General features: G+C 39.3%; 1 protein-coding gene across 3 annotated transcripts; it reads left to right on the top strand.

Moving 5' to 3' along the window:
* Window positions 1-27585, top strand: LOC130573455 (cytosolic phospholipase A2 epsilon-like). Of its 3 annotated transcripts, none has more exons than XM_057365901.1 (19): window positions 1-69; window positions 9328-9464; window positions 12630-12761; window positions 13872-13912; window positions 14214-14256; window positions 14993-15056; window positions 15729-15892; window positions 16165-16257; window positions 16880-16917; window positions 17558-17693; window positions 19201-19337; window positions 19806-20028; window positions 20665-20779; window positions 21356-21430; window positions 24459-24566; window positions 24955-25146; window positions 25547-25713; window positions 25873-26059; window positions 26272-27585. In XM_057365901.1, exons 1-19 carry the CDS (start codon window positions 42-44, stop codon window positions 26478-26480), a joined length of 2289 nt encoding a protein of 762 aa, XP_057221884.1. In that variant the 5' UTR covers window positions 1-41; the 3' UTR covers window positions 26481-27585. The 3 variants fall into 3 exon arrangements, with proteins under 3 accessions (XP_057221884.1, XP_057221877.1, XP_057221893.1); XM_057365894.1 differs by having other exon boundaries at window positions 21293-21430; XM_057365910.1 differs by lacking the exon at window positions 1-69 and adding an exon at window positions 10709-10776 and having other exon boundaries at window positions 9404-9464; window positions 21293-21430.
* The last annotated feature ends 356 nt before the right edge of the window (window positions 27586-27941 follow it).

Genomic DNA, 27941 nt, shown 5'->3' with positions numbered 1-27941 from the left:
ATGAATGCCCCTGCTGTTCATTCTTTGTGAAAATCATAAGGATGAAAAATCTGAGAAAGGCAGATCTTTGTGAGTATCACAGTTTTTCTTTTCACTTTCTAGTAGCTCAGTTCTACTGAAAGCAGAGAACATGTGCATGCTACCAGTGTTGTAATTGATATCTGTGTATGAAGAGACACCATGGTTTCAAATATTGATGCTTATTTGAATTTAGACTATGCTTAGAATATACCTTTAAATAAACAATGCCTTTTGGTTTRTAGCTTGTTACTACTAGTGGAAATATCAAAGGTCTACTGTGGGGTACTGTAAAGTACCTTAACTGCTAATGAGGTTCTGAACCAGKTTTGATGAACAAATTCAGGTGTTAATTCTCAGTTGCAGTTTTTGTATTTCTTTTCACTTTAAAGAAAAAAAAAAGTTAGAAGGACCAGTATATATCTTATTGTCAAGCAACTTCTTTTTCTGTCAAAACCTCACTGAAATATATTCGAAGTAGACTTYTCAGGATAAACAAGTACCATTGGAATGTATCTGAGGACTTAAAAGCAGAAATGAAGAGAATCTCAGCAATTACTCAGGTAGGAGAAAGAAAGCTCATTATCTMAAATAYCTGACTTGGAAAGCAAGAACAAGTCAGGATCAAAATGGAAAGGAATTGAATATGCACCTTTGTGCATATCAAATAAGAGCAAATGAACACAGCAAGTGTATTTGCCTCCATGGAGATTACTGTTCAATTCTTGCTTTTCTGTGTCTAGCACAGGGATATTGCCTCTTCTTGAAAACAGAAAATCTACAGAGAAAAGGGAAAGGATTTTTCAATTCCTTTTCATTCATTTCAATCTTAGCTGAACTCTTTTCTGGCCTAAATGGTACCAGCCCAAGGGAAYGTCAAAGTTTCCCTGACAGGCAGTAGCATCAAGATAATCACCTGCAGAGCTGATAACAAAATGCGTCCCTCTGTCCTTAAAATCAAGGATATTTCTTTCTTTCTCAGTATTTTATAATGGTTGGAAATKATGATCTTTACACCCTTAACAACAATAGAACTTCCTGAAATCCACAGCAATTAATCTTTTTATCTCTCTTGTACACATATGCTCTCTCAGAGCATGTAATTTTGTTAGTGGAGCCATACCACATGGTGTGATACACCACAGAAGAAGTGAGAACRCATTAAAAAGCATTACATTGAATGGGAAAACCAGTGTGAGTGTAGTGCAATTGTTTATGTGGCGCATGTTTATTTGTTTGAATCACTATTTCTGTACCATTTAAAGGGAGACAGAGACAAAAACAAGGAATTGAAAGATGGCAAAGAAATAATTCCAACTTCAAAGAGCCTTTGGTGCTCTGTTGRAGTCAGTCTGTTTTTGGAAGACTGCCTGTCAAGAATGAGAATGCTTTGCTTTCCTTCAGCTGGAGCATTGCACGGCTTGTGGCCCCTCTGTGCAGAGGGACTGCTACCCACAGTGTCTGTGCCTCCTGAGATCTTGCACATCATATAATATAGGGCTTATTTTTTTATTATTGGTTATTTGTGGCAATCACCTATAATCATGATCTCTTGATTTTTTTCCCTTTGTATCAGACAAAAGGTTGTGTTTGTACCTGGTGTATGCATAATAGGAAGAATTAGGCTACTGAAATGTTTTTAAGTCTGTCAGGAGTAAGGCTTACTCATGAACCAGCAGATATTGTTCCTTCATTATGGAGRTTATCAGGTAACTATAACTTGAGTAGTACTTACCATGAAGACATAGCTGTTGCACTTGCTAGGTATGTTTGAGTTTGGCTAAATTTTCCTTGTGAAAATTTGAAGGAAAAGTGATACCAGGTCAGTCCCAAGTCTCATTTGGACTGAGAATATGTCCCCAGAAGTGGCTTAAATTAAATGCTTTTGTAYATGACAAATGCTGAACTACACTTTTCCCTGCCTCACTCTCCCAAGAAGTSTGTGGCTCTTGAGGTCTGAGGCTTAGAGATCTGGCTTCTGAGTCAACAGTAGTGTTTGCACTTAATTCTCATACCTCCAATTACTGGCTTCTGGAAGCAACTAAGGGATCTTATCATCTCACTTTGCTCTGGACAGGAACCCAGATGCTCTTTTTCAGTGTCACAGGAAAATATAGTTTTTAACATCCATTAACATCTGTTTTCAGGATGTTATTGTTATTGGAGTTCTATATAATTATATTGCTAATTAAAGAGTTACATACATCCTTTTTTTCTCTTGCTTTACGTGGGCAGCAGAAAWGCCTGCATGAGAAGACCTTATCCTTTTCAGGCTGACATGAAAAGGCCTTTTTTACATATTAGATTGTCAACCCTTACACCAAGACAACCTCCCCCTTGTATTTATTCCAAGAATTGCAGAATGCTAATCATTKTATGACTGCCCCTATCTCTGTCTTTAAAACTGAGAAAGCTTTGTGGCTGTCACAAATCTTCATAAATGCATCCACCATATCTGCAAAATCTGCCTGGAGGATGCAGTTTCTTTGCAACTGGGCTTGTCTGGGGTACCAGCAAACTGGGSAGTCAGTGACAGCACCAGGAGCAAAAGTCAGAAGCTGAGGTGCCTGAGCTCTCCATGTTATTGTTTTCCAAGGGCTTGTCCACCAAGACAAGATCACTGGAAGAGGGCATAGTTTTTACCCTCATGTYCCACYWTTATTTAATCAAAGCCAACTTTTTKCAGGGCTCTACATTTCYACCATTTAACCACGGCACAGTTACTTTCTGGAGAGACTTCTGTGCTGGCCAAGCACCRCTTCATTTCACCCGCTCTGTGCTGTTTATGACAAGAGCTGGATGGGTGTTGTGTACATAGCTCAGAGAAGATCTCAATTTCAGTGTGGCTGCCCAGACCTGCCCTGTTGTGCACAGTCCCACTGGAGCACACCCAGCAGTCACTGATCCCAGAGGCTGCCACAGCAGTCACAGCAGGCCATGGGCTGGCACAGCTGGCAAATCTGGTTTTGCATGGCCCTTTTCTCGTGGCTGGGTTCGCTTATCTTCCAGGAGAGTGCATCTTATACACTGCAAATGGAAGAGAAACCTGTTTGCTCCGCAGGCTACAAGTAAAATAGAAATTTAACATTTTCTACATACATATATTTAATGGAGATACTCCATTCAGGAAACAAAAAATATCTTTAAAATGAGCTTATATAGCTTGTCCTAGTTGGTATTTAGGAAAGCCCAAGGCTCCRAAAGGTTTTTCCTGAATTAGTGTACAGCTATTTTGTTTGTGTGTTTGTTTTCTTTAATATGAAAAGCTAATCTCAATCAGCATTCTCATTAGATAAATCTTTAGGCTTCTCTTTAGCCTTGTTTAATCTGAGTGTGTTGCTAAGTAATTTCATAGCAAGCTCACAATGCTCCTCTGCCTATTGATTTTAGAAGTTGGAAGGTAGTAGTACCCATTTTTTTCCTTGTATCACCTAAATGCTGTGTAACACCATCATAATAACAAAACCCTTTCAATGTCATATTCTCCAAAGGAAACTATTGTGTGTGGAAAGGACTGATTGAAGACATGCTCACAACATGCTCTGTGTATACCTCCTTTTACTTTACCTCTGACTGTAGCACTGGTGTAGCAGAGGGAGTAGCAGCAGTCTTTGTGCAAGGATGGCAGTCAGGAAACATGGGCAGTGCCAACAGGCAGCTGCCCGGGCTCACCAGAGGTAATGGCACATTTGCTTTTGGGTCAAATTGCTTCCCATGATCACTAATGTTTGCCATGGTTAAAAGTAATCCTGGGACATGGTCCTTTAAAAAAGAGCATTGGTGTCTTTCGGGGTACTTCATTTAGATTCCTGATGTCACTGCCATACTCATACAGGCTGCTTTTGCAGTAACRGAGAGAAATCCTAAAAGATCACGTGTCAAATACTTGACAAGAGGAATCTGCACAAGGACAGAGACATCATTGTGTGGATAACTGCCAAGTTGCAACAATCCAGTAAACAAGGATTTCCTAACTGGTTAGGAAACTGAAACAGGTATAAAAGCAGCCAGTAATCACAAGGAGATCCTCCCTGTGATGTCATATCCCAGAGTGAGGCTTTTCTTACTGTAATTGTAAGATGATTAGATCTCTTCAAGAACTAATTGCATAACTAGTGATGTAGCTTTTGAAATGGAGACCTGGGCTTGACTGATGTTTTTAATAAAGCCATAACCACAGTTAATAATAGGAGTAACAAATGAATGGATAATTTCAGTGAATATTATGTGAATCAAAACAGGTTACATGTTTTGWATTCTCTGGTCTAGAAGAGTAATTCCATTTTTTCCCCATTCTTAAGTTTTTGATAGCCACAATGGAGTGTAATATATATTGTATTGTGTACAATTTTACTGCATTGTATTCATGGTAAATAGTGTGGAGACAAAAAGCCTCCTCTAGTTCTTGATAGCAGCATGAGCTGCCACTAAAAAGGACAATGCTATTTATAATCAAGGAGATCCTTACTTGCTCTGCACACCTCCTTACAGCTATGGAAATAATTGCATCTCTTCTGCTAGGTATCAGCAGGTTCCATGTGGGTGTATGTGCATCTTTTTCAGCCATGCTGGCCTCTGCATTCTTCTGTGTGCAAGAACAGAAAGCATGGGTTCCTTTAGAATCTTGGTGTAACCTTAAAGGAGATTTTCTCAAAACTATATTTTCTCATTTCCAAAGCGAGGACCTCAGCAAGGATACCAGGAGCCTCACAGAGGCGTTAGGAACTTGAACTGATTACTGGCTGTGATACTGGTGAGAGTAGAGAACCTTAGCTAAATAGTAGGTTCATCTCTGTCTGAAAAGCAAAAGTGAGAGCATCCACTGTGCTCTAATACTGTACTAGTGCAGGTGGCATTACAGTTCTTGCTCTTCAATGAACAGGTAAGAACTTAAAAGACTGTTGTGATGGTACTACGTGTTCCTAGTAGACTCCTCTTGTTTAGTGGGGGCTTCTAGTTAACAAATGGTTGAAACACCTTTCAAAGTATTTTATAATATTTTAAAATGTCAAAACCTGTTTTAAAACAAGTTTGAAAAGGGTGGAGGCAATGGAAATGAACAAGGGAGAATCTTGGGTGGAGAAGAGTGTCTGGAATGAGTAGGTGGTGATGGCAGCAATGTACAACCACACAGTGCTTTTGAGAGGACACAGGTCCATGTGGTGATTCAAGATCCTTCACTTCTCCTCTGCCATTTGGCTTGCAGAGTTACAAGGCAGCAGCAAACTCTGCTCAGGAAGTACCTTTCCAACTTGCACTCAGAAAACAGACAGTTTTAAAGAAGTGTGTTCTTTGATTTCTATGTTTACGTATTTCCTTGGGCTCAGCTGGGTAACGCCTTCTCACTAGTTAAGAAAGTGAGCTGAGCATTGCCTTTTCTCATGCTTACAGTCTCCCACATCTTTGAAGTTATTGTACCTTGGAATTTTTGATCATCCTTGATAAGGACCATGGTTTACTCTATATCTGCTTACTGTTTCACAATTGTGTGTTGAGTTTAAAACCAAAGTATACCCTTTGCTTGACACTAAACATCAACCACAAATTGGATATCAATAGGTCTGTGTTGACAGTACTATTAATAACATGAAGATTGATAACAAAGATTTATTCATTACAGGAGTTGCTTCAGGATTTTTTGAGGTTATTTGTTTGATGGGCTATTGTGGTTAGGAATGGTACTTCTCAATTTAGTGTTCCCACTAAGACTCTCCAAACCATGTGCCACTTGCTTCTCCCCCTGGACAGGCTGGAGAGGAGAATTGGAGGCACAAAAGATAAATATTATGGATTGAGATAAGAACACATTACTGGAATCAGCAATCAGATAAGGAAATGAGCAGTAAAAGCAGCAATACTAAAGAAGAGGCTCCCCCCCTCTCCCAGCAATAAACTCCAGGTCCTGGCCATGCCCCGTCTTGGCTGTTGCAAAAATTAACCTTGTTTTAGCTTGAACCAGGACACATAGAGAAGGTACAGCTTCTCATGTTTGATATTTCATTGTGAATAATACATTTCAATGCGTTTTAGGTCATTGAATCCAAATAGATTTTCTGACACACCTCAGTACTTGTCCTGGTTGTTCCGGCTTCATCAAAAGAGCAGCATCTGCAGTTCCTCCAGTTATGCATTATGCAGTGTGACTGATACCTGTGATTGCTGATTCATTATTTCTCTGGCCTCTGAGCAGAGACCTGTTTTGTTTTATGCAACTGGCTCAGCATCCTTACCAATGGATGTAGATGAATGCTGCTGAGGTGATTGGTACGATAAAAGCACGAGGCCTGCAGTATGTCTTGGTCACTGTGGAGGTTTATTTTGCAGACCTGGCATAGTGCCAGGGAAGGCCTTGCCCACAGGCAAGATTCTTAGAGCTTGAGGACTTTATCAGTGATGGTGTCCAGAGAGGAGCTTTGGGCAACCTTTTTGCTGGACCGAGGACACTGGTTACCTTGTAGATAAGGATGTGATTTGCTATTATGTGGGAGGCCAATGCAAAATAGAGAGGCCAGATTAGATATGTGATAGTTTGCACTGCTGAGAAGATACCTTAAAGTGTCCCCATGGGACTATGGCTCCTCTCTTGGGCTCTTTCTATGACTGTACCCTCAGCAGGAGACAATAAAGTAGTCCTGCGCTTATGTTTAACACTGTGTATTTGGGAATGGGTCCAAAATACAACTAAATTTGTGTTGTGTGTGTAAGTTGTCGGCTGCATCCTGCAACATTATGATTCTGGGGTATAAATTGTTCTTCTTTGGCAGCATCCTGCCTTTAATTGTGCTTTTTTCAGAGTCAAATATCTTTGTCTCTATCTACATTCTTAGATACATTCTTCTGCATCTTAGGCTATGTTGAGGCTGAGGTCTCACTGTTAACTGAGTTGGTATTAGGTCATCAGATTGTGAGACTTTGGTTTTGCTCTTATTAAGGGTGGACAGCCTTGGTAAAGACTAGACTAACCTCTCAGGCTAGGTATAGGTCTCTTGTGTCCAGAGGGGGTGAAGGACTCAACAGAGATCCTACCACAGCTCTCTCCAGATACAAGAGTGTAAGCCAGAAGTTTAGCATTTCTTTGATACTCTGAAAATATTGYATGCCTTTCTTCTACATCAGGAGTCACAGCTATGATGTGCAACAAAGATATCCCAGACGATAAATGAACAAATTCTCTAAAGCACACATACATCATTAGTGCATAGCTTGCAGATACAGTTGCTGGAGAAAGAGCCTGCTTCTTCTCTGCCACCATCTGAGGAAGTAACTATGCAAAGTCTATATTATCTTTTTCAAATGATAAAAATCAAAGAAAGAATTTTCTAAAATAGAGTGTGGGAGGCAGCTAAAGAACTACTTTCCTTACCAACAAATTGTTGTCAAAAKGTATATTGCTTATATTCTGCATTTTAAAATTGCTGGTGCTTATGTATCCTCTAATTATTGTATGTAATATTAGGATATTTTTAAACTTATTATTGCAATATTTATTTCTTACCTTCTATGGACAGTAAGTGAAAAACTATCAAGTGCATGCTGAAAAACTGGAACATATTTCATGTTTAGACAGTATCAGAAGACTTGAAAGACAAATCATATATAATCAGATTGCACAAATTTCTTTAAGCAACACTTACCCATTGCAACATGGTTTACACCACAAGTTTAAAGAAAATGTGGAATGAAAACCAAGGGACTGGTAGAGAAAGAATAATATAATTACTGATAAAATGCTCTCTTCCTGGGTCACATTCAAGCAGATTACAAAAGAGGAAAGGATAGTTATCACTGTTTTTATTGGTGGGTAAATGCAGATAGAGAAGCAAGATAAATTTAAATGGAAGGGATTGCCCAAAGTGACTTGGCAGTCTGGAGCAGAGCTGGGACTTGAGCCAACATGTCATGAGAGTTTTCCAGCAGGTTACCCAACTGGTATCRATGCTGCCTCTCAGCATGTATCCTCAGTACCAATCTGCCTGTTGTCACACCAAATCTGACCTATTGTGAATAYACAAGTTCTTAGAGCTGGAGACATTCCAGACAGCCGTAGTTGCCCAGCAGACTGAAGAAATGCCCATTCCCTAAAAAGGACAGCAGATTTGCTCAAAATGGGAGGGCTGGAAAAGGTGGATGCCAGTGCAGAGAGACTGAGTCCCACCATTCTTCACTATATTTTCAGGGTCTCAGTTTGGTACCAAAGGGTCACGAGGCATCAATTCTTGTACTCTTAGGAGCAAATGCTCTACAGTGCTCCCTGCTAAAACTCAATTATCTTAGCAGTGTCAGAGAGATTCCTAACCACCACCAAATACTCTACATACGTCAGACTAATACAAAAAGGGAAAGTTAGTTTCACAGATATGCAAGTACCCAACCTGCCTCTYGTCTGAAAACTCTGATTCATCAATATCCTGTGGCAGTGCCCGGCACACAGAGCAACCTGGGCTAGTGGGACATGTCCCTGCCCACAGCAGCAGRGTTGGAATTAGATGGTTTTTAAAATCCCTTACAACCCCAGTCCTTTTATGATTATGTGATAGTTGTGCCCACCCAACCAGGTCTGGATGGGGTTCCTCGAAGAAAAAGCAAACCCAAAGCAACCACTATGTATTAAGATTAAATGCCATACTTGTAGCTAACTGTGCAACTTTCTGTTACACTACCWCATTTCTCAAAAGTTAGGATTTTCTTCTCTATCAGAGTGTTTAAATCACAGTAAGATGAAACCACACTGCTGTTTTTGCATTTTTTTTTTGTGGTGAAGGGATGTGATCACATGGGTAAGACTGTCAGCTCATTATGTGGAGTGGATTATGGATATGGAGTGGGGGCAGCAGACCAGATGGAGAGGATTCTCTGTACCATACCCTCTCAAACTCCTCTGTTCCCCTCCCAAAAGCAAAGGACAAAGTCAGACTCTTGTGTAAAAGCTCAAAACATTTAAGTAAGTATCACACTCTTTAGAAATGTTCTGTTAAAATGTGTTGGCATTCTTTTCCTCTGTCATGGAAATCTCTTGATTTGCAACCAACGGGGACATACCAACAAGAGATTTGTTAATTAAAACCAGCTCTTTGTACTCTTTTCTTACCAGTTGTCTTAATTGCAGTAGTTTCTTTGAATYTCCATTAACAACAAAATCTCCCACCTGCAGGAGATAACAAATAGTAAAGAATGCTGTGAAATAAGGAGCTGTCAGAAAAGTCAAGAGAAGCAACATTTCCTTTTTGCAACTTGCTGTATATATTCAGTGCTATAAGGTTTCGATATTTGTAATAATTCATTAGTTACAACATATCTTTTCTAATACAGTTAGCCAGACTGATTGCTATGTAAACCTGTTCTTACCCACTGCATCCCCTGAGACTGTCCGGACCAGAACCATCAAGAACTGCAAAGATCCAGTGTGGAATGAAACATTTTGCTTCAGGATCCAGAGCCAAGTAAAGGTAAGATGCAGGGCAAAATAAAAATAGAAATAAATATGTGTGAGTGACTACAAGGATATAGGTAARGAGGTTTGGAGTAGAATGTAGCAGAAAAAATTAATTTTATTTTCTGATATATAAAAATCCAAGATATTTCATAACAATTCATATAGTGTTCTATCACTATTCACTATKTTTTTTTCTGTTTTTCAAGAGTAAAAGTGAAAATTTCAGAGGAAATTGAATAGTATAAAAATTGAGGTAGATAGTTAAAGCATGAAAGGGCTGTGCTTTTCTACTATTCCTTTGTCCAGAAATAAAAAAAAAAAGTCCCAAAGCAACAGCTGAAGTTTGCAAAAGAGAACTCAATGGACTTGTATCATGATGATAAATGTTAAAGCTTCAGCAGATTTGCAAGTCCCAATAACTTCYCACTCCTAAAGTCAGCATCAACATCAGTGTCTAGGAGTCCACAAAAATCAGTGGTAGGCCAAGTAAACCAAACTTACTTCTTACTGGGGACAATCAGTCTCTGCTTTACAACTTGCATTGTTCATTTCCTAATGCTGGTGCTAGATCAGACTTCTCTCAAGTGCAAAATCAGCAGGCTGCTCCCCTGAACTCCTCCAAAAGGGCATTCAGAATAGCTCAACATATTGCTACACCACAGGGTCTCCAGCAAACAATCCCTCTTGCCTTTGACTGCAGAAGTTGCACATGACACATGTTCTCAGGCTTTCTTTTACAGAGTTAGGTGATACTGCTCCTGTTTGGTGYAGCTTTCAGCTTTCACATGTCTGCCCACCCGTGGCCTGCAGCMAGTTCTTTCCCTGCAAACCTAAAAAAATTCCAACTTCTTTCAAAACCTCAGTGAGGCATAATTTCATGAAACCCTGCAGGTTTATCAGAGGTGAAAGGCGAGGGATGAACACTGCAGCATGCACTGCGCTCACTTATCTATAACTTTTGCACCAGAGCACCTGCTCCGCCTGATAGGTTTTTCAAAACTGCAATACCACAAAGAAAAGTTAAAAAAAAATCCTTGCCATGGGAAGCTGCTTGAACTAGTCCTTAGGGAGTAGCATTTGGAAAGATCTTATGTTTATTTTCAGTAATTTTGCAGTGGTATTAGCTTCAGCAATTTTCAGTGGGTTGCAACACAACAGCATGGTGGTGGTGGCTGTGGCTTGAGTGTGGGCTGCAAAAATGTGTTCTGGGAATCTGGGACAACCAAAGCTCAGCAGACTAATTTAAGGTTCTTGCAGGTTTCTCTGTACACACTGCAGTTGTGCTGCTAAGTACTCTCCGAGTAGAACCAGAGTCTTCTAGTCTGGTAATTTTCTTCTTTCCTGTCTTGTGTTTGGTTGAGGTATTCATCTTCCCAAATCATGGTAGCCAGGGCTCAGTAAAACCTTACAATACACTGTCCTTGTGGAAAAACACAAAAACTGTTTGGGCGTATTTGTGCTCATTCTCACCAAGAACAGCAATGTTCACTGAAACACATCTGTTTTGATGAATGTCTGACAGTCAGCTCAAAAGGGCTTCCCAGGCTTGTGCTGTGGGCACAACTCCCACAGCCCAGGAGGGTGACCCTTCCTACAGCTGGTGGCACACAGCCGTGCCAAGGGCTGGCTCTGCTCATTGCCTGACTCCCAGTGATGCTGCCCTCATATCCTCTGTTAGGAGAAACAGAAACAGTGGACAGTGGACTGTCCAGACACCTTGGCTACTTCCCACACAGCCTCCCAGTGGTGCAGCCAGAGACCTCCATCRGCCAGCCAGCCCCCTGTGCATGCCTCTCCTGGCCAGCTGGGAGTAACGGGACTTCAAATCAGTTGGTCACTCAGAAAATAAGTCAGTCATTTTAGCCAAATGAGGACATTCGATTGCAGTATCCTAGTTAGGAAAGCTGAAGTGCTTCTCTGTGCAAGCCTGCTTTCTACTCACTGCAGATTATTGCTTTTAAGCMTATCACTTCTATTGCCTTCAATAATCTTTTACAGGCTATTTATGGCTGGCAGTGGCTGTTTGTCTGTGCCTCTTGGCAGCATATTTCTGTTAGCAAGTGTCATGGACAGGGCTGACAAAAGTGTGATGCATTTACATAGACAGCCTTAAAGTCAGCAGCATTTCTGTGTTCTGACAATAAACTGTAAACTTAAGGTCACTTGCCATCTCTCACTTGCTGGTTTCTAGCAGAATGATACATGTCAAAATTGAACACTTGTATTCTGGAGTGTCTTCACTTCAGTTTGTCTGTTTAATCACTTATCACATTTATATGTAGACCTTTCTGARATACATTATGAACTTCTACAGCAAGAAAATTCATACCCTCACTCTTTTCAGTCCATGTGTTTGTGTGTGAGACCATGAGCCTACCTKCGTGCCTTATGGTAATAACCATCAAATGTCTTAGCAAGTTTCAGTTAAATCTGATGCATAAGTAAGCCTGTGAGATAAGCGCTCCCTGTAATTTACATGAAAATGAGCTGYTGAGTACAGTGAGAGAGGCCCAAATTATTGCCCTGCTGAGAAAACAGGGTATTCAGTTAGTATTCACTTGCTCAGTGCTCTGGGAGGCACCTCCTGAGCCAACCGAAGTCCAGCTACCAACCAGGAGGGTTTGTTATCCTTTCCTGTCCATCCAGAGACAGGAGAGAGGAGATTTATACAGTGGGATTTGTGCAATCTAACAAAAGCMTATCCCTTTCTGTAGGTTCCATGGTAATTATCTACATGTGACCTGTTTAATAATTTACAGGATAAAATTATTCAGCCATGTGGTAGTTATATGGTATGTCCTTAATATGTTTTAATTGCTGCTTATATCCAAGGATTTTTTATTCCACCAATAGCAATAAAGTCCTGACCACCAGCTGCTTTCTTACAATTCAGGGAAAAGCGGTAACCTCAAGCCAAATTAGAGGCCAAACATGTTTTTCAATATTCAGTAATTCTACTAGCCTCTGTTATTTAAATTTATCTGCAGGACTATTCAGAAACAAACCCAACTCTGTGTTAGGTTCAGAATATTTTTCTTCATCTCCATGTGGATGCAAAAGTTATGCTCTCTCACTTCACCCCAACCTTTTCTCTGTTTTCTTTAACATGCTGACCACATCTTCTTGGGTCTCTGTAAGGTCTCAAAATAAGATCCTAATTCTGTATCTCTRTTCACAGAATATTCTTGAGATGAAAATCTACGATGAAAATGCAGTTACTAAAGATGACCTCCTCTTCACTGTTCTCTTTGATGTTGCTAAAATCCAGCTTGGAGAAACTGTTCACTTGACATTTCAGCTAAATCCAAAGGTGAGGGATAAAAAAAAAACTGCCTTGGCCACAGGAAGGAAATAAGTTTTTTTATATTATATTACCTCTTAAATAACCTATTTCATAGCAATTATAGGTAGCAGGTTTCTTTCCCACTGGTATGCACTTCATATACCCTATGAAGTATCTTCCAAACCTTAATCAGCAAAACAGACAAGGACATGATCTTGAAAGCTTTTGCTAGCTCATCAAACCTCTTAGTAGGTTTTTCTTTTTCTGACACCAGTGTCATCTTTTTTCTCTCTTTCTTGATACTCTGTTGATCAAATAGATTTGTTGGAAATACGAAACTTCATCACAACTGCACAAAGTTTCTCTGTTAGAATTCTTTTCCTGGCACATGTGAGTGTGCACAAGCAGTTGTGAGTTTGGGCATATTCTGGCACAGAYGTTGCAGTTTTCATTTAAACACTGATACCTTGGCCTGTAATTCTTTTGAATATACCTGCATGTAACAGAAAGATCCATAGTGACATGCTAAAACTTGTTGATGGCCAATTGCTCAAACTATTTCATTATTTCAGTGTGATACCTGATGACTTCATGGGATATGGGTATTCAGTTTTGATGCTTCTATAGATTTGCTGTTTCTCTGACTTTTCTTATATGGTACATAAGGTTATTTAGCTCCACAGTGATTTTGGCAGGAAGACTACCTTAACTAGGTCTGGGGACTGGTCGATGTATTGTCCGTGTTATAGGAGTCCTTTTGATCAGCAGAATTGAGAATGCCCTCTTCTATACAGCAGTATCATTCTTCTGATAACATTACACAGCAAAAATCCAAGCCTTTAAACAGATTAAAGACAACAGTTAATGCAGGCTTAGGACTGCCTGCCATTCTACTCAGCCTCACCACCAAATGGAACAGGCAGCTGGCCTTGGGACTGATGGTTAACAAAGGAGGAAGAACATTTTTCAAAATCACTCTAACTCAAATGCTTTCACTCCGCATAGTATACCCTAGAGCAGGAAGGTAATTTGGGTTGATTGAAGAACTCTTTCAGGAGCCAGAATAATAGTTGACAACCACAGCTAATGAGAATGAATGATTAATTAAGATGCTTATAATAAATTAATCTTTTACAGACGCAAGAGGTGCTAGAGGTTGAGTTTACATCGGAGAGCATGTGAGTAACGTCCACATGGAMCCATACAAGTGTCCCTTTGCAAGCAGTCAAGCACATGCTGGCATTCAGTGTAATGCAGTTTAAAATGCTCAGTATGACAGCAACAGCTGGTGTTGATCAAATTAGTTGCACATTGGCTAAAACTCATCATATTTCAGATGTCTCCCAAAATTAAAAATCAGTGACATGTTGGAGATTATGCTGGACAAGACAAACTTCAAGGAAAGCATTATTCCTTGGTATTCATTTAAGKATGTATTTCAGTGATCTAGTTCTGATTGCATTTTTTTTTCTCTTTCAGACCAGTCCCTCCCGAAAAGCTTGTGACTAATGGTGTATTAGTGGTAATTTTAAACTATTGCTCTTCTATCTTTGTTTTCATGATAGTGATGGGAGTGGTGAATCTGGCAGGTGTCCCAAAACCACACTGCAGGCAAGGCTGAAGGGGAGGGAGATGGRGGTCAGACACAAGAAGCCATCCTGTTGTGCTGTTCCCTGTGGCAGGATGTGTTAGGAAAGAATGCACACAATCATTTGGGATACCCAGAGACCTGTTCACCACCATTGGCTGACAGCAAGCCTCTTGATAAAGCCTGAAGAGGTCTTTTATTGACTTACCACCTCTGTGCCATTCCCTTTGGGGACTTCTTTTGTGACTCCCTCATGGCCATCCTGTTTTCCCCACTTCCATAGGATGATAGGGAAGTTGCTTTCTCAGCTGCCTTTAAGTCATTACTAAGAGGACGTAGTGYTTGACTGTCCAGCTTCACCAAAGCAGGGCTGCAAGGACAGCCCTGTGATTTGGCCAACCCAGCAGTTTACTCTCAGGAGGCCTCAGCACACTCCCACTGCCCCCCTGTTATTTCCCTCCTCTTCTCAGTCCCACACAAAAACACAATAATTTTTTTTGTCATTTGAAACCTGACACATTTTCAGACTTCTAAAGTCTTTCTCTTAGGAGCCTAACAAATGTGTTCCAGACTCCAGGGACTCAGGTGATGAAAGACAGGTAGCAGTGAAGTGACTCAGATATAGCATTTTTTATATACTTGATTCTCTCATTATTTCTCCCTGCTACAGTCTCGTGAAATTTCCTGCTTGGAAGTCCGGGTGGACAACAGACAAGAAAAGAAAGAACCTTCAGGTTAGACTTCAAACTAGAAACAAAACCCCCCTTATTTTATCATTAACTGGTTTTTGTTGGTTGGTTGGTTTGTTTGTGGGTTTTTTTTTTTGTTTGCTTATAGTTTTTGTTGGGTTGGGTTGGTTTGGTTTGGATTTTTTTGCTTGTATGTTGGTTTTTTTTTGTTTGTTGTTTGTTTTGTTTTGTCATTTGCTTATCCAGTGATTTTCCTATTTTGTTCTTACAATTAGAGCATAGGAACTGGATGATTAGGAATGTATGCACAGGTTCACAAATCCAACACTTATAGTGTGTCTGTGCTAATYAACTATAAAGACTGGACTTTGAAATTAAAGGGAATGATAAGATTCATAAAATAATTAATCTTATAAGTGCTGTAAAGTAGAAGTCAATATACATTTCTATCTCAACTTATATTTTGTCCAATTTGCCTATTAAAACATCTGCTACAGCTGTTCAAGATTTTTGGTGTTTATTTTTTAATTGTTTGCTTTTCTTCTCCTCCTATTTCTTGTAATGTTCTCTTGTTGGATAAATAGAGTTTGGAAGCTTTAGGCATTGTTGAAGGGTTTACATACAAAATTCTGAATGACCATTTAATGTTCCATTTCTGGGATCATAGTCATTAACTTCTCTGTATATTTTTCATGTTTTTTTGTTGTTTATTTTTAGAAAAAGACTTCTTGTTTTCAGTGAAGGGATCATACGAGAAGAGCCAGACCCTGTCACTGGGCACTTTCTGGCAACCTGTGAAGCCCCTGAACTTCCATTACATCAAGTACAGCCTGTCAGAGCTGTGCATGGCTCTRGCAGAGAAGAAACCTCATTTCTGCTCGGTATGTGATCATTAGCTTGAGTAAGCACAGYAAACTCATGGTTTTCTACACTTGACTGAGGCAAATGGAAGGAGTTTGTATTTTTGATTAAGAGCAATATTTCATGAACTTCAGCTCTGGAACATCATTGTAACTCCCTAAGACATACAAATATTAGATGACAACTTGAAAASTGCTGAACAGGGACCTCATTTGAAAAACAGTAAGTTGGAGACAGTACTTTTTATGGTTTATACATGMAATATTTTTCTACATTATAATTTATTTTTCAGAGTACTTCAGGTGAAGAGAAAAAAGACTGTCATGCATCCCTCACTATTCCTCTGGGTTCACTTCCATTCAGTGAGAAAGTGGCAGTAGCAAAGGTGATTGATATCAACTTCTTAGAATAAATGTTAAGTTATAGACCAAGGATCAATGGCGTGAGTTAACTAGATCAGTATGAAGTGGTGGTTTATGTGTCTAACTGTTAGTGCTCTTAGATTACTAACAATTCCTAACATTATGGAGCTGTACATTATAATTTGAACCAAACAGAACAAAAAAAATCAAGCCAAACACTTGAAAAAGGGATTTCAATTACCCCTGGGGGGGACTAATGCACATCAGAGCAAATGAAAATGATGAGGCAGGATGGAACACACTGGCAGAGCTGGTGTTGGTTTTTACAGTATACTGCTCCTTTTAGTAAATATATAATGAATATATTTAGTATAATATAAAAATAATGAATAAAATATAATATATATATTATATATATTATAATAAAATAATATAAAAATATATATGTATAAAATAAAATGAAAATATAATGAATATAATGAATAAAATAAAGTGGAGTTGGAGGAGTTTTAAAATTTAGATGAATTTTCTGATTGTTATGGCTTTGTGACTCAATATGGCTTTTAGAAAAAGAGAAGCGCTTCAGAGCTGATGCTAAAGAAAAAAATGCAAAATAATTTCCAATGTTTTTTTTTTTTTTCCTAGGATGAGACAATCAATTTACATGTGAAGTCAAGTGACTGGTAAGAAATTCTGGTTTTGGGTTTTTTGGTAGTGAAAAAAAAAAAAAAATTGCCCAGCTTGTTTGCCTACTTACCTATTTCTGTAACTAAGGGAGAAAGTATTTAGTCAATGATTATATTTACCTATTACCTATATGTTCATTACCSATGTCCACAAGGTGGTTAACTGTGCTAGGTGAATTTTCCTGTTATGCTACTATATAGGAGTGGGGAGAATAATGTTTTCTGGCTATAACATCAGTAAAGCTATATATTTAGAAAAAGATGTGCTTACACTTTACCTCCTTTCCTTACTTGAGAAGTACAGAGTATTTGTTTTTATAAAATCTGGAGGTCCTGAGGCAAAAAATCCTAAATAGTCCACTATTTAAAGTATCGCATAAGGGTTGCAATATTTATGTTAGACACTTCCTGAAAATCAGTGTAGTAATAAAGAAGATTTCTTTCTATAAGTTTTTGCTACCTTTTGCAGTTTATCAGCCTTTCTCTACCTTATCTGTACCATCTGTGATGTGTTTTTGTGAGGCCACAGCGGCAGCTTTTCTAAGCCTAATAATAGAGTAGCAACTTGTAAGTAGGRGTCCAGACATTAATTTTAAGTGATTATGCACACCCTATTTAACCCTGGGCTTTGTTTGAGGTCCAGAAACTTAGATGTTCGCTTGGAGTTTGATCTGTGTACGGAGGAGAAAAATTTCCTACAGAAAAGGAAGAAGTTTGTGGCTTCTGCTCTGAAAAAAGCACTACATTTACAGCAAGACCTACAGAATCATGAGGTATGGGGAGGACCATATGGACTGTGACATGCCACGTAACAGGAATATGTTATGCTTGTAGCTGTTTGAATATCGTTCCTTAACTCACCCTGATAGATTCACTGCACCATGAAAAGCATTGAGGAATGCTTTTCTGTATTTTCTACTTTAGATGAAGCAATGTGAGAGCCAGGGTAGTATCAAACCCTCTTGGTACACRTTTCTCCAGAAACATGATGCCATAATCAGGATTTTTTCTCTATTTCTTTATTCACCTGTGCATTACAGACTTGGATAGTCTGACTCTTTTAGCTGATCATTCAGTCACCAAGACTCCAGAGGTTATTTAACATTATCAGATTTTTGGATGGAGAAAATCTAACTGGTGGTGATGCACAATACTGGCTGATGAGAAGGTGTCCTATCACAGACTTTTTCCTTTGGTGCTCATCTTCTCAGCTCTAATTCCTCAAACAGCACAAAGGCATTCAACATTTTTTGTCTCATCTGCCTGTCCGAGCTAGGGTTTGTATTTGTTTATGACCATGCTGGTGTGGGGCTGGCTGGTGCTTTARTGGGGGAGCATGGTATATGATCAGCAACTTGGAGAAATGAAGAAGTTTTCATTTTGAAGGCTGGTTTTTTTTTGGGTTTTTTTTTTTTCACCTGTGTTTTTTCTTTTGTCCAGGACAGCTGGACCAAAGGCATATTAAGTATAATATGACAACATGATTTTGGCATAATAAATKATGCCCCTGCTCACAAACTCATCATATTACTACATTGTTTCTCATTAGCACAGTAGTTTCCATGAAAAGTAAAGCAGTTTCTTAAGAAATTTTAGGGGAAGTATTTCTAACTGTTATTTTCAGATTTTCCAGCAAGAGARTATTTCCTTATAGCCAGGTAAATCCAAATCAGAATACTTTGCTTTGACCTGAAATGTTTGATTCAGGAAACTGTTGAACATTTCTTTGATGCAATTGCCTGGAAATGTGTGTGGAAAATGTCAACTGGCTCACCTTCTCTCGGTGGGTGTCTTAGAGAAATTTTTCTTCCTGTAACAGAATTTAGATTTCCATACAATTAGGCTTCATCACTGCAATTGTATTCTTTAGGTACTTTATAGGAAATGTAATCTAGCTATTGTGCTTGACTTACAAGCGAGGATGAGCTCTGCTCATTATCAAAATAGAACTCTCACAGGATGATGTTTTGCTAAGCAAAATGCAGTCTAATATTGAAATGCCTCAAAACAATAGGTTTTGAGCTGCTTTGATAAGCCAGCACGTAAAACTTTAGAATAAAATATAAATTATTTTGATGAAAATCCTCAAAATTAGTTAGATAACTTTTTTTTTTTTTTTCTTCATAATACCCAGTTTTCTTTTTTTTCCCTCCCCTGCTTGGGGAAATGGTGAAATATGGGAATTTCTTGAGGGATTCAAATGCTGCAGTTCACTCAGCTCTGATCACTCATGCTGATAAATGAAGCATTGCTTACCACTGCTGTGTTGATGACTAACAGGTACCAGTTGTAGCAGTCATGACAACAGGAGGTGGCACCCGGGCACTGACATCTCTGTTAGGAAACCTGTTAGGTCTTCAAAAGCTGGGTCTCTTGGATGCTATTTCATAYATCACTGGCTCATCTGGTTCAACATGGTAAGGAGACTGTGAAGAAAGACATCACTCATTACCTCTATAATCTGCTGTGTGAGGTATTTATTCTCTTCATTTTGGTCAAGAAAGGTGTACTGCTTCAGTCTCTAACTTTTTTTATTGATGCACTAGGAGCATATTGTCCACGCCAGTGTATGGCCTCAGTGCTGCTAACAGGGAAGAAGATTTTTCTTTATTCTTTGTTTCAGCTCCAGGATATTTCCAACTGTGCCATCCTGGTGCAAATCACAGCCTTGTGCATAAACCTTAAGAGCAAAGAGGGGCTTTTTGCAAATCCTCAGATTTCACTAGTGATTTGGGAGAGTCCTCTAAATCAGAAAATCTTTTCAATAATCAACTGAGCCAAAAAGATGTTTTTAATAAATCTCAGTTAGTTCATTTGGTGTGGACCTTAAATCTGAGTGAAAGTTTCTCTAGCATATGACAATGCACTYCCTTTCTTTTCCCCAGGACTTTGTCACATTTGTATCAGAGCACTGACTGGTCACACAAGGATCTATCAGGACCGATTGGTGAAGTCCGCAGGCATATGACCAAGTGCAAGCTAAGCTGCTTTTCCCCGGAGAACCTGAAATACTATGCAAAAGAGCTAAAACTGCGGAAGCAAGAGGGATACCAGACCTCTAGCGTTGATTTTTGGGGRCTTCTGCTGGAAAAAGCATTAGACGATGGGGTAGCATTTTTCCTATGTTTTCTCTAACAGCTACTGAGTATTGTATGGAAAATGAAACTCCAGGGACAGATGCTAACCTGACAGCATGCCAGCATTATCCAGCAGATGATTTCTGCTGACAAACAAAGGGGGTTTAGAATTGTTAAGATTGGAAAAGATCTCTGAATCCAACCATKATCCTATCATTGTCGTGTTCACCACTAACCCATGTACCCAGATGCACGTTTTGAACATTTTCACAGTGATTCCACCATTTCCCTGGGGAGCCTGTTCCAATGCCAACCAGCCTTTCAGTGAAGAATTTTTTCCTAATATCCAATTTAAACCTCTCCTGGTACAACTTGAGTCCATTTCCTCTTGTTACTTGGAAGAAGAAACCAATTCCCCTGGTCTACAATCCTCTTTCAGGCAGTTGTAGAGTGACAAGGTCTCCCCTGAGCCTTCTTTTCTCCAGACTAAACAATATTAGCATAAATTTTTTGCTCACTCCTTGGTTAAAAAAATGTTTTGACACAAAAGAGTTGAGAGAATATGGAAATCAAGAGGGAAAACTGTATTTATTTCACTGTAATCTTGCAAGCCAAGACTGTGCCAAGAGGGTCCCTTGATTTTGCTCTGTCTTTTGTAAATTTKCAGAAAAATAACCACAAACTCTCAGATGAGCAACTGGCATTGAGTCAGGGTCAAAATCCCCTACCTATCTACATGATCCTCAACATCAAAGAAGATTACAGYCTTTCAGAGTTCAAAGGTGATAGCAAAAATGGGCTCATTCTGTGTTTAAATTATCTGCATTATCTGTTTCTGCATGTGCTGCAACATCTTGTGTTGCTGAACCATAGACTTTCTAAGCTGTTTCCTTTCCTCCATGACTTCCTTTTCCATATCTAGACTTTCTGCCTAAGCTATGRGAGGAACTTCTTCAGGGCAGGAGAAATCTTGGGGAGGTATTTACAAACAGCCAAGGTACTCACAAGCCTTAGCTCCACATGTAAGGTAATTTAAGCTGACCCCTCTGGGTACAGACTTCACTCATGTTCTCTCTGGAGAGGGTCATTGCAAAGTTCTGCATGAACAACCTGGCGAAACGTTACTGAGTGGCTGACACCAGTTGAATGGTAACTCTTTACCTGGGAAAGGYCAGTCTATGGTCTCCCTGATAATAGGGTTTGTCCTGCAGCTGCCTTTTTGCCTTTTCAGAGCCCTTCCAGCGGGGAAGTAGGGATAAGATTGAGATTTAAGAGTTTGTTTCATGTCTCTGCAGAATGGGTGGAGTTCACCCCTTATGAGGTCGGGTTCTTAAAATATGGTGCCTTCATTCGTGCAGAGGATTTTGGCAGTGAGTTCTTCATGGGTCGCCTGATGAAGAAGCTCCCTGAGTCACGAATCTGTTTCATGAAAGGTGATGTGGTCCACTGCAAATATTTGAATTGCATAAAAATGTACTGTATTTTTAATATAAAGCAAACCCTGCATGTTACAACCAGTGCCCTGCATCTTGCAGGACTGAAATTAATTGTACACTATGTTGTTCTCATCTCTGACTGAAGTCCTTAGATAATGGAGATGGGCAAAAAATAATGAAAGAAATTTCAAATCACACTATCCTCTGTTGTTTTTGTCTTAAATAGTGATACACATGCCTGAAGTTTCAAGGCTGCTTGAAGAGGTTAGGTTCATTTTGAACCAATCAGCAGCAGAGTTTCACACCAAAAAATTTGTGTTTTGAAACTGAAATCTTAAAATCAAAATTTTCTATGAAAGGCGTGATCTTAGAAGCCACAGCAATGTTGTTACTGAGTTTATGATAAAATACAGCAATTTATAGTAGTTTTCTAAACTGCTACTGATATTTTTGCAATTTTAGTAGTATTCTAATCTTTTGTAATTTTGCTACCATGATAAATCATTAAAATTTATCATCCTTAATTCAGTGAAGTGGGTAGCACTCAGTAATATATTAAAAACAGCTTTGCTGGTTTTATGCAATTCTTGTTCTAATTTTGCTTAACTCTGGAACTCTGTACTACACCCCTTTGTACGTTGGTTCTCTGGGGTGAAGTTGTCTGCAGACAAGTCCATCTCCTCTTAAATCCTGAACAACAGACATTTTACATGTGAATAAGCACAACACACAAYAGGACACAAGAACATGGGTAAGAAATGGTTAACTTATAAAGTGAAAACTCCATACAAACAGCAACAGCATGTAGTATTCTTTTTTTTTGGTGCTCATAAAAGCTGTCAATGTATCGTACAGGAGGAGTCCAGAATGATGTTGTTCAAAACATGAGGTAATAGTTGGGCATAAGAAAGAAAAGATTCTGCTTAGTCACTTATGCACTAAATCTCACAGCTTTATTAGCTATGCTGAGAGCTTTCAGTGTTGTCATGAGTTATAAAAAGAGTTGCCTGAGGGAAAGGACTCAGAAGAAAACTCAGGATGCAAGAGCATGGATAAGTCTGAAAAGGGTAAGAGAAATTCATGGAAAGTAGATCCTAGTGGTGGCTTTGAAACACAGTAGTTCAGATGCAGCCCCAGCACTTGAAATCCCACATCCAGGAGCTTGAGATGCTGAAGAGTGCACTGGAGAAGAGATTCCTTCATACTTCCCTTTTTCTTTTCCTCTTCCATTAAGCACTTTGTGCTGTCTGTTAGAAGCAGGAAGTAGGTCACAGAGCCTCACTCAGCCTTCTTCTGAGAATGTTGTGCCTCTGTTGCAGTTCCTCCATTGCAGTGGGGTAGCGTGTTCATACCCAAGGTGCCAAGGCAGCAAGCACATCCAGCACATCCAGCCTGGGCTGAACTCTGTTCTCAACCTTAGTGTCTGAGCCTGGTGATCCCCCAGCCACGTGTGTATCTTTAGAAAGGTTGAGAGTTAAAGCAATGTTGCCATCTAGTGATGCCACATGCAATGCCCTCTTGGGCTGTTATTAAAATGTACTATTAGTTACAGCATGATAGTTAAAGGATAAAAGCAAGCTGTCATCTGTAGGGAGAGGAAAGGCCTTTTGTAAGAGCAGTGGCTAGAACTGGAAAGACTGGATGAGTTTATGGGGATACAGGACCCTCAGTTTTTCATAAGAAAGGCTGGGGTGCAGGAGAGCTTGTCTGSTCTCTTCAATTCTGTCAGACTAGTCAAAGTTACCATCCCTCTTCACAGGTCATACTTCAGCCAATATAGGTAAAAGGAAAATTCAGTGCAAGAGRTTAGGGCAAGGTTGTTATGTAATTATAAATAAATTGTGGGGAGACAACAATGTTTGAAAGACATTAAAATACAGGAACAGCRTGTAACTCCCAGGGTTGAGGGAACCGGAAGAGTTACAGAATGAGAAGGCACCAAGAGAAGACAGGAGAAACCAGAGGAGTTGCCTTCTCACGGCAGGGTTGGACAGACACTTCTCAAGCTACAGGGAGATGTGGCTGTCCTGACAGAAACTGGTCAGTAATTACGGGCAAATGAGCTCTGGTTGCCAGCTAAGTGTAGATCCAGAGAGCCCCAGCATCATTTCTTGATTATGCTTTTCTAACAATTCTAAAATGAGTCTGTTCTTACAAGGACTTCCTATGAAGCAGAAGGACCTYTGCTTTCTGCCCCACTCTAGAAGCAAGTCAGGTTTAAAAGGGAATTGTATTTCTGTTAATAATTTATGGGATGAATAATTATTTTATTGTGCAACTCAAATTATTGCATCCTGTACAATGTATGGCTTTTGCAAAGCTTTCACTRGTAGACATTTTCAAAGCAAAGCACAGCACTGCTTTCTCTGGCAGAGTTCCTCTCAGGGCCTGTGGAGGAAGAGATACTTTTTAAGATCCAAGAGACTTTGGGGATTTCTGCGCTGTGAAGAGACTTTTAGATGTTCTTTTACATRGGATGGCAAAAGCAGAAGAAGCACTGTGGGAGTGAGAATAACAGATGGAGAAGAGTCTCCCTCAAAAGACATTGTACAAAGAAAAATCTTAGAGGGACAGCAAAGATATCTTTTATTAGGGGACCTTTCTGCAGACTATACCAAACTGTGCTCTAACCGTTTGACCCTTGACTGTCCAGGTGCAGCTTCCAAACTTTTAACTGAGTATCCACTTGTATATGACATATTTTTGCAGGCCAGACCCTTTTTCAATAGGAAATGGCATGGTTTTGCTCTGTGGTGACAGTTGCTTACAGGATGGAAAATTTTGTTTTGTATGTGGCAATGAATTACAGTGACTGAAGGCCTCACACGATTTTTTAAACTATTTAGGCTCCTCCTAGAGGACAGAATGCTACTTGCTGAAAGGAACTTCATATAGTTTTTGGTGATGATTTGTAAACCTTGAGGCTTTCCAATACCCCTTGCAAAGCTGAAAGATTATTTTTTAGAGTAATATTTTCCATGAAAATTTTTCTGAAGAGGTTTCTCTGTTCTCTGCTATGGCACAGGCCTATGGAGCAATGTCTTTTCGTACAATCTCTTGGATGCCTGGCATTCATTGGATCCTACAGAAAGGCGCTCGCTGAGATGCACCCAGCCCAGGACTGTTGATGTTGGTCAGTTATATTTGTTTCTGTTTTACCTGTTGCCTCATATATCCCGAGGTTTCATGTTGCCAGCTATATAAAACTAGGTTTCTCTTCTGAATTAATTCATAGCAATATTATTTCCTTTACTCTCCTTTAGACTGAATTTATGCAAATATAAAACTACTGAAGGTTTTAAACAGATTGTCTTTGCTAGGGGCCCTTTGGTGAACCTTTGTATTATTACAAACACCTCAGTGCTCTGTCCTCTGCCTTAGCAGCTRGTGCTTTTCATACATTGTTTTTGAAGATTTGGATATATTAATTATGTGCAATATGACATGCCTTCTGTTATTTGAAGCATTGCAAAGAACTGAATCAAAACAATTTTTTCACCTTCTTCTTCTTCTTCTTTCAGGAGAAGAGTCTTCTCCATCAGGCATAAGACATGAGTTGGATACTTACTTGGTCACCCCTGARTGTGGTATCATGGGCATCATTCGACGGATCCTGACAGAACGGGTGATGGTTTCAAAGTTCTACAACTTCCTGAAGGGCTTACAGCTGCACAATGAATACCTTCAGAGTAAAAACTTCTGTAYATGGAAAGGTAAACATCCTTGAATATTATTTTTAACTTTCTTGGATGGCTGGTGTTTTCATCAGTGAAGAGAAAGTGGACAATAAACATTTGGAAATGACTGTTTCAAGATAACTATTTAAATTTCGTACAGTCAAATCAAATGTTCAGCCTTGACTCCAGGGAAAGAAAATTACTGCTCATTTGCGGTGGAAGAAGAGCAACATGAGAAGTGAAAGAACTCTCTTTTTACCTTGAGCAGATCTTTCTTTCATGTGTTAGGGCTGAACATCTGTAGTCTGTCRGGGTCTTGGAAAGTAAATGTAATGGAGAGCCAAGAGGCATTTTTTCCCATTTTTCCTTATTAGTCAAACAAGAGATATACTATTTCTTCAGTGAATCACTCATTGTAACAAATATTTCCTTTTAGATACCGTACTAGAGAATTTCCCCAACCAGTTGACAGAAACAGCAGAGTTCATGTGCCTGGCAGACACGGCAGGATACATCGATATTAGCTATCCACCGCTCATGAGGCCAGAGAGGAAAGTGGATGTTGTCCTGCACTTAAACTATTCTTCTGGATCACAGACCTTGGTGTGAAAACCACTTTATTTTCTTTGATAAACAACTGCTGCCTTTTAGCTGTCCTTAATATCCAGAATAATGTATGTAGAATAAACTGATTCTGGGAGAAAAGGGTGTGACAGGATTTCTGACTTTTTCTTTTTTTCTATCTGTGTTTTCTTTTTTCAGCCTTTGGAAGAAGCCTCCAAGTACTTTCAAAAGCAGGGAATCCCATTTCCCAAAATCCACATGACTGAAGAAGAGAAGAAAAATTTAAAGGAGTGCTATGTCTTTGAAGACACAGAGACCCCAGAGGCACCGATTGTGGTGTTTTTCCCACTGGTGAATGATTCTTTCAGAAAGTACAAGGAGCCTGGTAAGCCATGGATGGTTCTCCCCTTGCCTGGCTGCCGTTTGGCTATGGGATGGGAGACGTGGTGTAGTGCGATCTCCTCCCTCTGCTGCYGTGTATCCATGGAGAGAGAAATGCAAATGCCAAGGGAGAGAGGAGTAATGTTGTGCCCCACATGGAAAGTGAGAGGTGGGACCATATCTATACCCCACTGATGATTTTCCTTTATTTCTTAGGTGTGGAGCGCAGCCCTGCTGAGACGCTGCAGGGCAACGTGGATGTTTCCACCATTTTTTCCCCTTACTGCTTAAACAGCTTTACCTACACAGGCGAGGAGTTTGACAAGCTGATAGAACTGACCAGCTACAACATTCAGAACAACCAACATTTGATCTTTCAGGCTTTGAATTCAGCCATAGAGAAGAAACGACAGTGCAAAAAATAAAGACTCTCTTGAGTTTCAGGAAGATATCTGCATGATTTTTTTTTTATTCTTCTGTGGAGAAGAATCAAGACCTGACTGTAAATAAGCCTAGTAGCCTTTGAAAAGTACAGACTTGTCTCAGCCTCTGGTTCCTCTCCACCACATAGTGATCCTAAATCAACCAATCAAACAAAATAATGATTAGACTTGTACTTTATTTACGCTGGATTTCACTGCAGGTGAATATTTTTTTATGCATATAAGTGTATATGCAATAAATTGAAGATCAGGAAATATGGGGTTTATCAACAAGTTTTTTAAAGTCATGAATCTGGGAGAGCAGTACAAATTCTTCCAAAATTTGCTATACTACTAGAAGTTGTATATGAAGACAAATGAGCTACAGATATTTAATTTATTCCAAATCTAGTGCAACAGAAAAATACATGATACATGTGGACAATTTCAAAGAGCATGAAAACTATATTTTCGCATAATGTCAGCAAAAAATTTTACTAGAAGTAACATGTCAAGCTATACATAAAARGTAATCTGAGACTTCATGAAAAATACACATTTTCTTTACTTCTGAATTTWGAAGTTTTATTAAACCAGCAGTATTTAGTTTTTGAAAATCTCTGGGAAATGAGTGTCTCAAGCCATTCAGGACCAGCTCTTCCAGTGCAGGTATAACTATCAAATCCAGGGTTCTGCTTTTCACTGAACATTCATGGTATTTAGAGGRCACAGCTCAGTATCCACATCCCATTAATTTCAGCAGTTTTCATAGTATTTCTTTTTATTATAAGATGGAATGCTGTGAGCATTAAAATGTAAAAACTAAGAGATATGTTTTAGGGGTCAGAAGGCAAGCTAAGTGCTTTACACTGATATCCATGGGTAATTCATGAGTAATTGCATGACTTTTTTAGTCCCTGACTGTCTAAAAGCAACATAGAATATATGCAACAACYATAAACAGCACAAGGTAATTTGTTGAAACTGCTTATTTTTGAGATGAAGACCAAAATARTTATCTGCTTTAGGAAGGATTTTAATAAGATGAATACTATGTAAACCTGTTTCATTATAACAAAGATACTAATCTAAAATAAAGAGATATAATGCTTCAGTCAGTATTGGTTGCCCTTAATTACTTCAAATTTAAATTGTCTGTACTGGAGTAACATGTATTGGCAAACACAGAGCTTTGAATAATATATCATAGCCCTAATAGAAAATTWATTCTTAATTTAAAATGAACATCTAAAAGACTGAAAAATTCTCTTCCCTCTTGCTATCATAATGTGTCTCTCTTCCTTCAATCATTCCTTTATACCTTGTCTTCCTCTATCCTTTGTTGTCTTTAGTCTCCTATGCTCACCTCCGATGACCTCAGCCCCCTTAGGGGTGCCATGTCCTTACCCTGACTGTTTTTCCAGGCCCTCACACTTTCATCCAGTTTGCAGCCTGGGTTCAAAC

This window comes from Malurus melanocephalus, unplaced genomic scaffold (genome assembly GCF_030028575.1).
Source record: "Malurus melanocephalus ecotype Western Australia unplaced genomic scaffold, MMel_1.1 scaffold_2, whole genome shotgun sequence".
Classification (NCBI taxonomy): Eukaryota; Metazoa; Chordata; class Aves; order Passeriformes; family Maluridae; genus Malurus; species Malurus melanocephalus.
Note: the sequence above shows the minus strand (reverse complement) of the source record. Positions and strands in the feature narration are given on the sequence as shown.